Genomic DNA, 16299 nt, shown 5'->3' with positions numbered 1-16299 from the left:
TGGGCGTGCGGGAGAACTCGCTGCCTTGAAAGCGTATTTTCCTTCCAGCGATGGTGGCACTTAAATGATAATGTGGGCAATGAAACCGGGGAGATTTATATCTTTTGGAAAGTAGGACGAGCCAGATGGTAATAGCGCCATTAACAAACAAACTTCGGATCCGCAAGTGAAGCTTGAAATTGGGAAAGAGATCTGGAGAACAAAAGGAGCTGCTGTTGAGGGGGAAAAAAAAAGAGTCCCTCTTCTGCCGGAGCACATTCTGGAGGGGCTGCTCCTGCCCGGCGCGAGATAATAAACGACGGCTTTTTCCTCCCCTGTTGCGACTGAGAAAGGACAGAGAAAACTTTTGCAATAGGCAAATGTGGCATTTATTTATGTGTAACCCTTTGTAGTCTCAAGTGTCCCAAATGGGCCTTTAATTCAGAGTCCCGGTTTGATACGGGAGGGATTGGTTCTCCCGAGTTTATTTTATACAAACAAAGCGCCGCTTGTGGAAGTGGAAGGGCCAAAAGTTCAGTAATCATTTTTTTTAAATTCGGAGTAACGAATAAATACGAAAGGTTAAACGCTATGTGAGAGGACAGCAGAAACGTCTGCGGGATTCAGCGCGTCCTCTCTCCGCCATTCGTCCCTTCTGCTGCCACCCCCGGGCGCTGTTTGCTGGCAGCGGGGGGGGGGCAGGCAGGAGCGGACCCCCCCGATCCCCCCTTCGGGTTCTCTCCCCAGGCTCAGCCCCCGGCACGCGTTTCCCGGGGGGGGGAGGGGGGGGGAAGGGGGGGAGTAACTCGGCGCGGTCACCTCCCAAAGCCGCAGCGTTGCAGATGTGCGGAGGGCTTTAGAAGATCCCCGCGAGCATCGCCCTTCCCGAGTAAAGTTGGTGGTGATTAAATGATTAATGATTTAAAAGATGCCTGTTAACAGCCCCGAGTTGAGAGACGCGGACCCACGCTCTAAAGTGAAATCTAACGTGAGTTTTTTCTATGTGCTGGAGATCTTTAAAAGCCCCAAGGACTTACCCTTAAGGCATTATTCAAAGAAAAAAAACTGAGACTGGCGGTTCGTCACAGGCAATTGTAAAGGGTTTCAAAGGACCGATCAAACGAGTTGGAGAGTAATCTACATTAAAGTCCGGATGGCAGTGTTACAACATGCACCTGCAGGGTATTTGCTATCCGTGCCCCTTACAGAGCTACAAATCACCATTAAAGAAAGCTGCTTAAGCTTCCTCCTCGCTTCTAGAAAGACTTACTCGGGCTCCTTCACTTTGATATTTATACATCTTGTTATTGATAAGTGCGAGGCTCTGGGTTCCCTTCCCCCTTCCCCGCCGTCCCGATACCCCCGCGATCTCCGGCTTTCGGGACGCACCCCACGGAATCCACGCGTGGCCGCGTCCCGGTCCCCCCACGCATCCCCCCTCCGTGCGGGGAGCAGCGCCCCGCGAGGAGCCGCGGAGGGCCGGAGCGTGGAGGGGGGACATTTTTTTCTTCTTTATTTATTTTCTTTATTTTGTTCCCACCCGCCGGCGCGGCTCTCCCGGGCGGCCGCTGTCACCGGGGAGACCGGGGCAGCCCCGGCCGCATCGGCACGCTGCCCGGCCCGGCGGATTTTCTCACAGTTGCGGGAGGTGCAGACATGGAAATGAGCTCATTACGGGGAGGAGTGGCGGCAGCAGAAGCCCTCCCCGCCTCCGGCCCGGCTCGGCCCGGCCCGACCCGGCCCAGCGTAGCCCGAAGGCTCGGGGGCGGCTCCGTCCCGTTGCTGTTATTCGGGGAAGTTTCACCCACGGCCGCTCTCAGCCCCGCGGCGGGAGCCCTTAACCCCTGGCACGCCGCTGCCATCCGGGACAGCCTCGCCGAGCCCCCGGCCCCGTGGCCCCAAGCCGTTCCCACGGCGGCACCAGGCGGACGCGCTGCTGCCCGCGCCAGGTGATGCCAAAGTTGCCAACTAAACCAACAAGCCGGGAAAGGTGAAACTAAACAAACAACTAAATAAGAAAATAATAAAAAATCAAGATTTCCCCTCCAAAGGTCAATAGGCATCGAGGAGTCCCTTCCTCCGGCCGCAGGCAGGGATTGTGAGTCCGATTCACCGCATTCGTTGCCGGGAATCTCAGCGATCTGTGTTTCACCACTTGCCTCGAGTGGGTTCTCTCAACCAAACAAACACGAACCGCCCCGGGGCAGGGCAGGGGGCTGCGGGCCCGCGTTCCTGGGGCTGAGAACGGGAGCTCCTCCGAGCACGGCGGTGGAAACGCACCGGAGGGGCTGTAGAAGGGGACTGAACCACAGTTTTCCCGGCCTCTTCGTGTCAAAAAAAAAAAAAAAAAAAAAAAAAAAAAAAAAGGAGAGAGAGAAAATCTGCCGTATTTGTATGTCTGCCCCATCTCCTGACACCCCTGCTTGCGCAGAGGCCGACACACATCGCCCTAATCTCCCGCTGACGGTGCTCCGCGCGCATCAAAGCGCGCATTGTTCGGCGCCCGGGGGGGCAACGGGACGGGGCTGGGGCTCGGCACCGCTGCCAGCTCCCCTAGGCCAAAGTTTTCCAGATCACTCTTCTCAGCAGAACTGCCCTCTGACAAGAGGGCTGGGCGGTAGGGCGAGGGCTCCGCCGCGTAGGGCTCGCCCCAGACTCAAGCGCGAGGGAAAATTCCGCGCAGCGCCCGAAGCGCGCAGCCCGGCGGGTTCGGAGGGGATCGGGGCTACGTGCAGAGCCGAGCAAGGAACGGTGCAACTTCCTCTCGGAGCCGTCCCGCGGGGTCCCCGATTGCCCCCCGGATTAGGGGCACTGCGAGTGCAGCCGGGAGCGTTTGGGCCGGTGCTGGGGGGAGGCCAAGCTGAGGGGCCCCGCAGAGCAGAGGGGGAAACTCCCAGCGGGGTTCCGGGGGTGCCGTTCCATCGCACACCCCCGGGCCGGACAGGCCCCGCCGTATTCCCTGTGCAACTCGCAGCCTCCTCCAAACTGCTGCAAACTTAGCTCCAGGCACGTCCGCGGGACTGGCAAGAGGGTGACGAGACACCAAACCCCCCCGGGCTCCCCTCCCCTCCGCCGAGCCGAAAAATGCCCGCAGCTGCCCGGGGGGGGGGGGGGGCACGGGGAGAGCAGCGAGCGCTCCCCGGGCCAAGCGCTAATTTGGAGCTCGGAGGCTGCCAGCTGAGGGCTGGGTAGCAACCAGGGGAGAGGGGGTATTGCTGCGGGAAGATTTAGGTTGTTGCTAGGATGTGAGAACAAAAAATCTTCAATAAGTCGAGGAGGGGGGAAGACGGGGCAGTGGGGGAGGAAGGGGGGTTACAAGGTTTGTCACAGGGAAAAGTGCAGACATCTGCTGGAACTTCCATATCTAAGCTGTTCATTTACAGGAGCCAACTTCTGAAATCTCCACAATTAGATCTGCATTGTTCTTTCTCAACAACACTGCCTAGAAAGAAAAGGTCTTCTCTGTCGGGGCCAATCCAACGAAGCGTTTGACGTTATTAAATAATAAAGCGATTGTGATTTACATTGTTGTTCAGAAAAAGGGCCAATTATCCACTGTTATGTTGCCATAAAGATCATATTAACTCGAATTAGTAATCGAACAATATGCTAGCGTTAAAAGTATAGAGCGGGCAGCGCGAGCGGGCTTGTCGCATCCTCACTTGCGCGGGTAAAACCGGAGCGCACAAACACTGCGACAGGCGTGCAAACTTCGTCCTCAACGGGAGAGAAGTGAGCGAGGTGCCGGCGGGCCGGGCCCCCGTGTCGGCGCTTTGCAGCGAATTCGGAGCCACCCAAACCTCGGGCTGGTTTTGTGTTTACAAATTAATTGGCCATGATATCGCAGAAAATGTTCCACAGCGCTTGACGGATCGGGCGCTGTTTGGTCTATGCGATGTCGGGTTTTGGATTGGCATTTTGAGGGCTTTTGGGGTTGGGTTAGGTTCGTTATTGTTATTATTATTATTATTATTATTATTACTCGGAACGGTGTTTTTAAAAGATTTCAACCCGAAAACGAATCTCAGCGCCACCCAAACGCGGAGCCAGACGCATCCTTGCACTCCGCCAAACGTACTCCGCCGTAATCAAATAATTATTTTTATTAAAGCAGTTATTAGGTTTATAACTCATTTGCCACTTAAATTTGTGCAACCAACCAAGGCGATCTAAATAGGTTTGAGTTGCCCCTTGGGTCCGGGATGTAAGCGGTAAGCAGGAGGATTAATTACGGGTGTGCGCAGCGCCGGGACACAAAGGCTGTGAGCAGCGCGGGGGCTGCAGTGGGAGCGGCCGCCCCCGGTACGGCACCGCCCGGAGGGCACCGCGCGGCGCTGCGCAGCGCAGCGGGACAAGGGGAGCTGCCGGGGGGGCTCCCACTTGTTGGCTCCCACCTCCGCTGCCGGGTGATGCTCCGGCGGCAGAGACCCGTTGGAAACGTCCCGAAAACGAAGTGAGAATCGTCCGTATTTTTTTTTTTCTTTTCTTTTCTTTTCGTATCAATATTATCTTTTCCCTTACGCCTCGCCAAGATCCGCTCTTTTGTGCCCGGGGTGACGAGAGCTGACTCCTGGGAACACGCTGCAGCACCCACCGGAATCTGCCTGATTTCCACCGTCATCTCCCGCGATCACGTCGCGTTACAGCGTGTGTGAGGGGGGTCGGGTTCGCTGTCAGCCTCTCCCGCTTAGCGGTGATCAGGCAAAGAGTGCCTTTGCCAAACGGTTCCAGAAGCTGACGCTGTTTGTTACCACGACTGGGGGGGGAAGAGGGGGGGGGGGAGAACTTTCACAGTAACGTGGCTCTTTAGAAGCAAACAGAGCAATTTTCCCCGGCGCAATGCACCAGCAGCTACAACCAAAAGAGCTTAACGTGCTTCTTGCAGGACGGGTGCGAGGACGCAGCGGGTGCGGGGGCTGCTCCGGGCCGCCCCGAGGAGTCGGCGCGGTGCGCGGCTGCTGTAGGACCAGGGGGGGATTGGGGGGGCACAGCCAGAGGCCGCGGGCTGTGCGGTCAGCCCTCACCCTGCGAGTCACTGCGAATAAAACTCGAGGAACTGCGTGTGTAACATCGGACTTCCTCCGAACAGATCGCCGGGAATAAAAAAAAGCGATAATAATAATCACGATAAAGTGAAGGAAAGAAGCCAAGAAAAACCAATCTGCGCCGAATTAGTAGAACAGCAAAGTTTCTATCCGTGTATAAGGATAATATATTAAGCCAAAAAGGAGACAGGTTATCTCTAAACAGGATTAATATGCGTTCGTGTATAGGATTAGACCATCTCATCCATTTAAAAACAGTGTCTCTCCTCCTCCCCACGCCATTTTATTATATATATTATATATTAAAAAAAAAAAAAAAAAAAAAAACAACTTTCCCTGTTCGGAGCTCTCAGAGAAGGCATTTTATTAATCGAGAGGCTTTTGTTCTTTCTTTTTCTTTTCTTTTTGCAATCGGACGCGGCTGATGGCCCGGTCTGAGCCGCCTTAGAAGGGACCAGGCCAGTCTGTAAAACCTGTGATCAAAACAGACCTTCTTCAGAGCGAGCACAGCAGATTTAAATGTTGGTCAAAAGGAGTCACAACTGTTCATTAAAAGCGAACCCTAACTAGGGCTAATGTATAGCCATTTTGTGGGCTGAGGGCTGTGGAAAGAGGCGAAAAAAGTCTGAGTGTGAGCTGATGCCGTGCTGGCTGGCAGTGTGTGGTCTATTGTAGGGAATGTGCTTTTTCCACTGAACAGAGAGCCCCCCTCTTTTATTCCCCAGCTCCACTGCACCTGCACTGGATCAGGGAGCTACTGCCATTCACCACATCAACACAGAAGACATCTCTGACAGCACTCAATTCATTACATTTCTTCCTGCTTTTCAAACCAACACACAAGAAAAAAAAAGAAAAAAAAAAAGAGTATTGCCAATCAGTGCCGGGGGGGTGGGGGTGGGGGGGGTGGGGGGACAGGAAAGAAATCTTACAATACTTGATATTCGCAACTCATTTCGGATTTCATTAGTCAGAAAGCTCACTCCTCACTCAGCCAGTCACAACTTTTTCTCCTTCCCGTCCCTATGCGCTGTGGGGACGGCAGGAGGACGGGGATGTGGAGAGTGCCGCAGCAGTGCCGCCTCGGTGCCCCCCGGAGCCCCGGGCCGGGAGCTGATCCATAATTCATGGCAGAGGAGCTCTGGGGAGAAGGGAAGAAACGGCCCAAGAGAGCAAAGCGTCCCGGAGCGCTGCCGGCAATTCCCGTGCCCGTGTCGCCGCGGGGCACAGCCCGGGGACCGCGGCCACCCGGGGGGACACAGCGCGGCCGGGGACAGCGGGGGGCAAAGTTGGGGCCGGCGGAACTTTTCGGGGGGAGGTGGTGGTGGGAGGCGGGACGGGACGGGGGGGGGGGGTCTGGGAAACGGTCGGGTTTGTTTCTTCCCAAATCGTTTTTCAGAAGCATTTGCAAGCGAAAGAAATCGAGCCCGGGGTTTTAGATTCAGGCATTTGATCTCGCCGGATCCAGACATCTAATTAGAGTGGCCTCAGCGATTGGAACGGTGTTAATTCCCATTGTTCCCCGCTCGGCTCTCGTGGCCCCGCACCGCTGGGTTACGCTCCTTTTCAAAACCGAGAGAAGAAATCTTTTTATTTTAAACCGATTATATAAATATATATGGATTCCTTCTCTTTTTGCGGCCCGTTTGCCTCTCTCCGACCAAAATGCACGCTCCTGGCTGCCGTTCCTCACACCCTGGCGCAGCCCTTCCACGGGACTGAGCGGCCATAAATCCCGAGGAGCTTCTCTCCTACCTGAACAGCAGGAGGAAATCCGACTGCCTGCTGTCGGGCGTACCGCGCGTATCGATAAGGCGCTGCCGACTCCCGCTCGGGACCCCGTGAACCTATCGGTTTCTTTACACCAAACCCCGCTCGGATGCGTGCTTTGGGGACACGGAGCGCCGCGATGGGAAAAGCCGCGAGCGCAGCGTAACGTGGGGAGGAATGGGACGAAGGCCGCGGAGCGCCGTCCCCACTCGCGGAGCGGCAGATTGCTTTTCGAGCTAAAACTAATAATTTCATAACTGATTCCCATTCAATCTGGCGCCGGTGACGTCACGGGGCATTAGCATACGAGGAGGGATGAAGCAGTGTGGCTGGAGTTGATAAGGTGCCTCCTGAGGAATTCGCCGCTTGTTTTAATACATTAATTATTTCTCTGTCTTCCGCAAGTTTGGCAATTTGTAAGGGCTTAAAGGACCCATCGCTCCGGGAGGACGGGCTGCAGCACTCTCCCGCCTGGCTCCGCGGCCGCTTTCCCAGCCCTGAGCATCCCCCACCCGGGGGGGGGGGGGTCCCATCCCGGTCCCCCCCAGCGTAGGGCAGAGGCCCGCTCCTCTCCATCGACTGGAGGGGTTCCCCGCTCCCCCCCCCCACACACACACCATTCATCACGTCTGTCTGCAAAAAAAGCGCCCTCGTGACGTCAGCAGCCCTAACCGCAGAGCGATGATGGGGTCACCGAGGTCCCGGGGGGGGGGGGGGGGGCCGGCGGGGGCCGGGCTTGCCCCCCTCCGCTCAGCGGGGAGGGACGCGCTGCGGGGACCCGCAGCCCCTCAGAGTCCCCGGGGACCGCCGTTACGGCCCACCGAGCTCCGCCCGACGGGGCGGCCCCCCGGGTCCCGACGGGTACCGCTCGGCCCCACCACCCCCTGGCTTCCCTGAAGGAGTCAACAGCCTTGAAATAAGCGCTCGGTTACTCGAGGCCGAGGGGCACTTGGAAGGAAGGAGAGACTTTTTTTTTCTTTTCAGTTGGGAGTGGGGAGGGGATGCAAACAAAATAACTAGAAGGCTTAGAAGAAGACAAAAAAATAACGAGGAAATAGAACAAATACACAGGCGCCGTGAAAGAGCTGAGCACCAGGCTATGGCACTGCGAGGAGCGGGACGGCGGCAAGCGCAGCCCGACTCGGGCACAGACAGCCCCGGTACGGCTCGCTCTGCCCCGGCTGCGCCCACGAAGCTCCACGGGCCAGCGGGACCCCGAGCGCGGAACGACCCGTGCGGTGCGGCCGAGCCCATCTCCACCTGAACTTCTGCAAGTGGGAATAAAAGATCACGGCCCTTCTGGACGCCCCCTCCTCCTGCACGCACAGGCGCACACGCGCACAGATACGCGCATGCAAACACACACACACACACACGCACGCACGCACTCGCACTCTCTCCCAGGCTCAGCCACGCACCCCCAGCAGCGCGGTGCCCCCCCGCCCCGCTCCGGCCCCGTTTTTTTTCCCGCTCCCCCCGCAGTGCGGCACCGAGAGCAGGCCTGCGCCCAAACAGAGCTCCGAGTTCGGCCCGCTCCGAGCCTGTCCGCTTCTCTCCGCGTTCTCACAGCCACATTTACAACTCCGAGGATTTCCATTCCCGCGTTTCCTATTTTTCTTTTTTTTTTCTCCCCCCACTCGCCTATCCCCCTAAGTTTGTAAGCGAAAAAGCCCCCGCACTCACTTCAGCGCCGGACATCCTCGCCAAGTGAACTCGATTCCTCAAAAGCAAAGCAGGACCAAACTTCTCGCATCCCCCGGGCCAGCGTCAGAAATCTGCTTTTAATTACCAAAACCCAACTAGCGGCGGTGCTAACTAGCGGGCGATCAAACCGCAATCAAACTTCAATCTCTGAGCAGTTAGCTATAAACTGTCAGCAATTGAAAAGTAAACCCGGTGCACACAAAGGCTCTGTTTAATTTTCTCGTTGTAATGGCTCTAAATGAGGACCCCATCACTATGCAGTTAAGCGGTGTTGCTTGTCCCCCTGAGGCGCTGATCAGTTCTTTTTAATGTGAGAAAACTGGCAGCTCGAAGCCCGTCAATGGAGCTCCCACAACAAAAGTCCTGAAAAGCTGAATGAATTGGGTTTGTAATTACTGCTTCCCTCTCCCCCCTTGCAGCTTATCTCTTATTCATTCAACATATATTATTGTCACCTAATCGCACACTCCCAACATTTTTTTTTACTACTACTGCGGACATGTTTGTTGTAGAAATTAAACAAAATAACCCTCCTTCTGCTCCCCCCCTTCCCCCCCCCCCCCCCCCCTCCAGCGGTGTCAGGACCCGGCTGGGCCAACGCGCGGCCCGGGGCTCAGGGCTCCTCTCGGGAATCCCGCACGCACTTTAGATTTTCATATTTGAGTTAGCTCGGGATTTAAATAACTGAAGTGTATCTAATCACACCTATCAGCAATGGGCCTCTTTCCTTCGGCGGACTCGCGTTATACGTCGCTTCAATCGCGGAGCTATCCGCCCGCTCTGCTCTGCCGCACGTCGGGGCCGAGAAGGCGCTCACCCGGAGGGCCCGGGCCGCAGCGGGGGTCTCCCAGCATCGGCACCGGCACCGGCACCTCCCCGGGCCGGCACAGCCCCGCGCTCCGAGGCCCGAGATGCTTCTGCAGCCTCTCCTCTCTTCCCCCCCTCGAGAACCGTCGGTCGCAGAAATAAGCGCCGCTATTACAATCGCATCTCCTAACAGTCTAAATAATTAATTGAACCATTGCTCTTTGACCCTCGGAAAGTCCAGTAGGGACCCGTTTGTAGTAATAATACCCCCGAATGAGCCCTTGTCAAATATTCATTTAGTGGTTAATGTGAGCGATGTCCCCCTGGGACGGGCTGTAATACCAGCTTCCAGGCTTTGGCAAGAAACCCCGCTAATCTACCTCTCCAGTTCCGTAAAATATTTTAACACCCCGGCCCTCAAACAGCCGTAAAAAAAATCACAGGGGAAACTCTAATCTCATCCTCAGGCTCATTGCAGCTCTGTGCAACGTTGGCGAAATGTTACACCGACATTCATGGACCACGCATCGCCCTGGGATGGAGCATGCAGCAGTTCCGAGGGGATGCCCGAAAGGGCTCCGAAAACAGAATAAAACCGCAGCCACGGGCTCCGCTATCCCCATCTCAGCTGCAATAAACGCCCGGGATAATGGCTGAGGTGTGAATGGGGTTACTTAATGCGTTGCATTGAAAATTAGCAGGACAATGGCGTTCTTCCAAGTCGCACTTTAAAAATAAAAGCATTCAGCTGGACCTAGAAAATGCTTTGGGTTATCCTCAGTAAATGGATAAATGGATGGATGGATGGATGGATGGATGGATGGATGGATGGATGGATGGATGGATGGATGGATGGGAGGAATCTGCCCAAGGGAGATCAGGTTTCACCAGCATATATTTTACATCATAGTCCGAAATCTAAGCTCAAACAAATTGCCCATATAAAAAGTTGCTGAAAACACTAAGCCTGAATATGTGGTTTAGTGCCTTTGTTTAATGGTATTACCTCGCCTTCTTTATGCGAATTGTAAAAGCACCAACGATTCCAGCTACCCCCCTCGACTATTCCAGTTAGCACTTCAAAAAGGGGCCCGGTTTTATTGCTGTTAATTGGCTAAGATTCGCTCTAAAAAAAATGGGATCGAGATATCGATTGGGTTTTTATTCCCAGTCCCCTTTTCTCAGCGAGGGGAGCGGAGCGGGACTGCGCGCTCACTACCACGTGAATAATCCCCAGTTGCATTACAAACGCCGCACAGCTCTGAAAAAAAAAATATTTTACTCGTTGCATTAATGCAAAAGAAATAGAATAGGTTGGGAATGTGCAATAATTGCCGTGTGCCCAAACACCGCGACGGCGCGGAAATAAAAGGGACAAAGGGAGCTGAGCTGCAGCACAGTGAGCAGAGGAGCCCCACAGCTCGGCAACGGGAGTTCTCCGGGCACCCGGCTCCAAGTACGGAGGCCGGAGCCGAGCCTGGCGAACAGCGCAACGACACAAACCACAGCGAGCCGGCCAACTCTTCTCTTGTGATTTCTGCCCGCTTTTTTTTTTCCGTTTGTTCCTCCCTGAGCTAAATCGCAATCGGGCGACCGACCAGAAACACGAGAAAGAAAAGCTGAGCCACACTCGCACCCGGCCTGTGCCTAAGCAAACCGCCACGTCCGTGCCTCCAAGCACGACAGCCACGAGCAGGACACGCGACCGCTTTGCAATCACGGCCCCCCGCTTCCTCGGGCGCCGCGTTCCTCCCATTCCTACCCGCACCTCCCCACTCACAGTCCCGATGCGGCCCGCAGACGCGTTGGCAGCGCGGACCCACGCGGGGCCGCCCGGGTGCCAGGGGCTGCGCCGCCGCTCCCCTCTCGCCGCCCCCGCCGGGCCGGGCAGCACCGAGCGGCCCTCGGCGGCGGCGGTTCCGAGCGCACGAAGCAGAACTCTACCTGGCACCGACGGCGGAGATCTCCTCCTACGTGGCGGGCGCCAGCGCTTCTCTTTGGGGCTCGCGACCGGCCGCAGAGATTGTCCGAATTGGGGCTACACCGCGCTGGCAATTTAAGAAATAGGATTCAAGAAAGAGCTGTCATTTCGCGTGCGAGTCTCCGCCGTTCGCCCGTCTCGTTTTGTCCTGCTCGTTTGTGCCGCTTTTCTCGTTCCTTACCTTTGCCCGGCCAATCCCCCTCCGCCCCACCTCTCACCTCCTGCGCTGCCCCGGAGCGAGGAGCAGAAACTTTGGCAAGTGCGGAACAAAGGCAGCGCTCGGGCCCCGCAGCAGCCCCGCAGCCCCGCACCGCGCCCCGAAGGCCCGCACGGCTCAGAGGGCACCGCCGGGCGCGTTGGGAGCGCGGATCCCCCGGCAACAAGTGGCCGAGCGGACGGGACCGGGGCCTCCGCTCCGCACCGCCGTGCGTCGAGGACGGCCGTTCCGGTAAAGCGTATCGCGCTGCGTCCCTGTCTATCCACACGTATAAAAATATTCATGCCTCGGTATACGGCTGCATTATTTATAACAGTCTGTCGGCCGCGGGGATACCTTCCTCTGATGAATTATTGAAAAATAATAATAATAATTTAAAAAAAAAACACAACAACAACAAAAAAAAAGCAGCTTGCGGTACAAAAATAAATCCAACACTCAAACGGAACTTCAGTGTCCATATGTCAAAAATTTATTTATCTCAAACTGTGCATAATGGAGTAAAAACTTAACTTGGATATGTACCTGTTATAAGGATGGTATTAGTTCAAATATATACATGGACTGTCGGCAGACTGATTGCAAATAATACAGAGCCGAATCTTTAAAATACAACTACGGAAACTGAGGAAAAAAAAAAAAAAGAACTTAAAATATCATCACAATAAATGTACAGAAATATTACAAACCATAAGAAAATATTTCAAACACAGTAATTTCAGGTTGGTGGGGTTTTTTTTGTTTTTGTTTTTGTTTTTTTTCCCTTTTCTTTGAACGGGATGAAGTCTGGAAACAAAAAAGTTATTATAAATTAACAAACGGCGTGTGAACCTTCATGGCAATTTTTGCTTTTTTAACAAGAAGTAAAAAATAAAATAAAATAAAATAAAAATGTCGTACATCGAAACGTTTGCCCTCACCCAGCAAACCAAGCCCACGGTTCGCCAGTCCCCTTCCTACCGCTTCTGCCTTTTGTACAATTTCTAAAACAATTTCAACGTCCAAATGCTGCACAAGAACTCCGTCTCCTCCCGCAGCTGCCGTCAGCAGAGCTGCCAGGGCCACGGAGCTCCACGGAGAGTCTGTGTGTGAAAAACCACTCGCGAATTCGGGGGTTTGATTTCTCCCCTCTCCCTATGACCGATGGACATTCTGATTGCCATGTTGAGTTTGATAAATACTGTACAAAAGTTGCCTGCAAATATTAAAACATTTCTCCTCTTCGCTCTTTGAGTCTAGCTCTAAATATTAGCGGTAAAGACTTTTGCAAACTTCCTGCAAAGTTCCTACCGTTCTCACTAGAACTTTTAAAAAGTTTTGTGTAGTCGCTTCCCCTCCGAGATCTATACAAGTTCCTTTGTCGGCTTTATTTCTGGCCCCCCTCGCCCCCCCTCCTCCCCTCCCCCCCAGTTTTCTCTGTACAAAAATAGTCCAAAAAAAAAAAAGAAAAAAAAAAAAAGTCCAGAATTTCTAATAAAAGTTTTTTGTTGTTGTTGTTTGTTTGTTTTGTTTAGTTCTCCTTCCCCCCACCCCCGCCCCCCCGGCCCCTTTGTCTTACATATGTGATAGAGGGAGTGTGCCATTAATGGCTGTGCCAGGAACAGGTGCACTCTGGTAGTGTTGGGACATATGAAGTCTGCTTGGGGCAGCTGGTTCTGGTACTTCAGCACCTGGTAGATACATGCTGATCATGTCCCGAAGGTCCCCGGCTTGGCAAGGAGCCCTCGAATGAGACGAGGAGGTGACTACGGGGGGACTGGAGCTGGATTCCGTCTTGACCACCGAGCCCATGGAGCCCAGGGCCATGCCCGGGGTCCCTTGCTGGGAGTACGACATGCTGTAGGTAGGCGATCCGTTCATGTACGTCTGCGAGCTGGTCATGGAGTTGTACTGCAGGGCGCTCACGTCGTAGCGGTGCATGGGCTGCATCTGCGCCGCGTTGTGCGCGTTCAAGCCCGGGTGCTGCGGGTAGCCGAGCTGCTCTTGCATCATCCCATAGCCTCCGTTGGTCCAGCCGTTCATGTGCGCATAACTGTCCATCCTCTGGTTCACCCCAGCTCCCAAGGTGGCCCCAACCCCTACCCCGGTCGTCATGGTATTGGTGCCCGGCGCCAGTAAGCCCCCTGGCAACGTGTACTTATCCTTCTTCATCAGGGTCTTGGTTTTCCTCCGGGGTCGGTATTTATAATCCGGGTGCTCCTTCATGTGCAGAGCTCGGAGCCGTTTGGCTTCGTCAATGAAGGGTCTCTTCTCCGCCTCGGATAAAAGTTTCCACTCGGCCCCGAGCCGTTTGCTGATCTCCGAGTTGTGCATCTTCGGGTTCTCCTGGGCCATTTTCCGCCGCTGCCCGCGGGACCAAACCATGAAGGCGTTCATGGGGCGCTTGACCCGGTCCGGGCTGTTCTTCTGGTTGTTCGCGGCCGAGTTGGAGTTGCCTGTGCCTCCCCCCGAAGTTTGCTGGGGGGCGGGAGGTTTCAGCTCGGTTTCCATCATGTTGTACATTCAAACTACTTTTGCCTGGAACCAGCCCGGAGCGGAGAAGCGGAGCGGCGGCGGCGAAGTCCCGAGCCGGACTTTTTTTTTTTTTTTTTTTCCTAGGGAGGGGTATGAAAGGGGGGAGGGGGACTCCCCAAAACCACACTTGGATCGAGATCAGAATCTTCCTCTTCGCTGATGGATTAATAATGCTAATAACTGCTATTATTACCGCCGGAGCTTCGGATTTAAAAAACTTCTTCCTCCTTTTTCCCTTTTCTCTGCCTGCCGCCCTCTCTCTCTCTCCCTCTCTCTCTCTCTCCACCTCGGTCTTAAAGAGCCAGCAAACTACTTTACCCCCTTTTGCAAACACACACACTCTCTCTCTCTGCCTTGACAACTCCTGATACTTTTTTGAACAAGTTAATAGACAACCATCCATGTGATGGGGGCTTGTCAGGGAATAAATGCGTTCGCCCCGGCCAATCAGCGCTCGGCGGCTCCGCCACTGAGGACAAGTCTCTACCCCTGGTTTTGCATGAAACGGGGCGGGGGCTCTCAGCCGCCGGGACGGCGCGGCGGGGGGGGCGGGCCCAGGGCCGGCCCAGGCAGCCACTGGGAAGCCTTTGTATCTCCCCTTCCAGCAACAGGTCACACACGCCTTTTGGAGGAAGTGGGTAAACAGCATTGTTGCTACGTTGTTGTTGTTGTTGTTTTTAAAGTTGATGTTGGGAGAAGCCATAGGGGGAGCGGGAATGGCTTCCCCCCGACCCTGCGCCCCGTTGCGAAGTGTCCCCCGAGCCGTCGCCGTCCGGCCGCGTGTGCGGCGCTCGCCCCGTCCGCCGGGAGCGGAGCCCTCCGACCCGGGGCCGCGCCGCGGAGAGCAGCCGAGCGGGCCCCGCGCAGAACGGGGCCGTGCCGTGCCCTTCTCTCTCCCTCCTTCCGACCCGGAGGCGCCCGCTGGAAGCAGGAGCGGAGGACCCCCGACAGCCCTCCCCGCAGATCGCGGTGCGCTGCCTGCAGCCCAGGGACGCGCCCTCTGTGCGACGCTGGGTGGGCGCGCCGGGCGGGGGGGGGGGGGTTGGGGAGGGGGCGGCCCGCAGGGACAAATAGGTAGTTTTGTTTCTCTTGTTGTCGCTACACGGGGCCGCACAAAGCCCCGGCTAAGTTTACTTCCACTCTCTTGTCGGGATCTTTGTTGCTAAAACGCACTTGACGACAAAGGAAGGAGGGGAGAGAAAGGGGGGCGGGAGGGGGGGCGCTTCCCGGCCCCGCTCTACGCGCGCTGCCGCGCCCCGACGGCGCTGCTTTGCCCGCGGCCGCGCTCCCCGGCAGCGCCGAGGCCCCCCGAGAAGGGCCCCCGAGCGGCGCGGCACCGCGCAGGGCCGGGTTGGGGCCGGGGCAGTGGCCGGGCGCCCCGCGAGGGCTCAGCCGCGGCACTGCGGCGCCCCCTGCCGGCGCGGTGCGGAGCGGCGGGAACCGGGGCGGGGGGAAGGGAGCGGCCGCGCTCCCCCCGCGTCCGGGTAACGCGCAGGAAAAGTGCGGCGGCTGAGGGTGCATCTCTGGATGATGCAAATAAATGCTCTCGGCTTTACCGTGTGTAATTCCGAGGCGTATATACAAGCCGGTGTATATATAACCTGGACAGAAACGACGGGTTGAAAGCGTCGGAAAAGGGGCGCGCTTTGCTGGATGCGCACACCGGCTGACCCCGCGCTCCCAGGGCCGCCAAAAGCTTTCTTATCGGTCGTGCCCGGGGCCTGCGGTTGATAACAACATCCCAAATCATAATGATAATAATACAATCTTGGGAATAATGAAGTTTGAAAAGCAGGGAAGAGCGGGCGGCGGTGGTATAATAAGCGGATACCGGAGCGCGGCCCTGTGCGGGGCCGGGCCCCTTCCTCACCACGTTTATCGCACCCATAAAGGGTGGGAAATGCCCAACAACTGCGTTATCGGGCGGTATTTACAGCTTCGTTTGAACTAACCGCTTTAATTATCGACGCCATCAACTATATCTGGAGCATCTGCATCCTAACGCGCTCTAGAAAATGGGGTGCGGGCCGTGCGTGCCTGCTGCGCCGGGGGCGGTGGGCGCGCGGATGAACACGGCCGGACCCCGCGGCTCCGCGCAAGGCGCTGGGGGAGCAGAGCGGGGCTGCTTCAGCACGAGCGGATTTATCAAACGGCTCCCTTCGGTATCATTTATGGAGATGCGAAGTGGTCGCATTAAGCAAATAGTCCGCAAATGTCCTCGGTGATGGGCTCTGCGGCACGCGCACTCTTATTTCCAGGTTATGCGTTTCTTTAAAAGAAAA

General features: G+C 55.9%; 1 protein-coding gene and 1 long non-coding RNA gene across 12 annotated transcripts in view; both read right to left on the bottom strand.

The window, feature by feature from the left end:
* The window catches only part of LOC125697614 (uncharacterized), a 249144-nt gene that overhangs the window by 20300 nt on the left and 212545 nt on the right, over positions 1–16299 (bottom strand). The window contains exon 1 of one of the 11 annotated variants that reach the window (XR_007378884.1): positions 8478–8988. The exons of the other annotated variants lie outside the window; for them this stretch is intronic. This is a non-coding gene — a long non-coding RNA (uncharacterized LOC125697614). Of the gene's footprint in view, positions 1–8477; positions 8989–16299 lie in introns of those variants that run through there. 11 annotated transcript variants of the gene reach the window in all.
* Positions 13054–14472, bottom strand: SOX2 (SRY-box transcription factor 2). The gene has a single exon (XM_048955025.1). It carries the CDS (start codon positions 14003–14005, stop codon positions 13058–13060), a length of 948 nt encoding a protein of 315 aa, XP_048810982.1. The 5' UTR covers positions 14006–14472; the 3' UTR covers positions 13054–13057.

This window comes from Lagopus muta, chromosome 9 (genome assembly GCF_023343835.1).
Source record: "Lagopus muta isolate bLagMut1 chromosome 9, bLagMut1 primary, whole genome shotgun sequence".
NCBI lineage: Eukaryota > Metazoa > Chordata > Aves > Galliformes > Phasianidae > Lagopus > Lagopus muta.
This window is presented reverse-complemented; position numbering and strand designations above follow the sequence as displayed.

Coding starts and splice junctions, on each gene's coding strand:
- SOX2 (XM_048955025.1), bottom strand. CDS start 14,005: ATGTACAACATGATGGAAACCGAGCTGAAACCTCCCGCCCCCCAGCAA.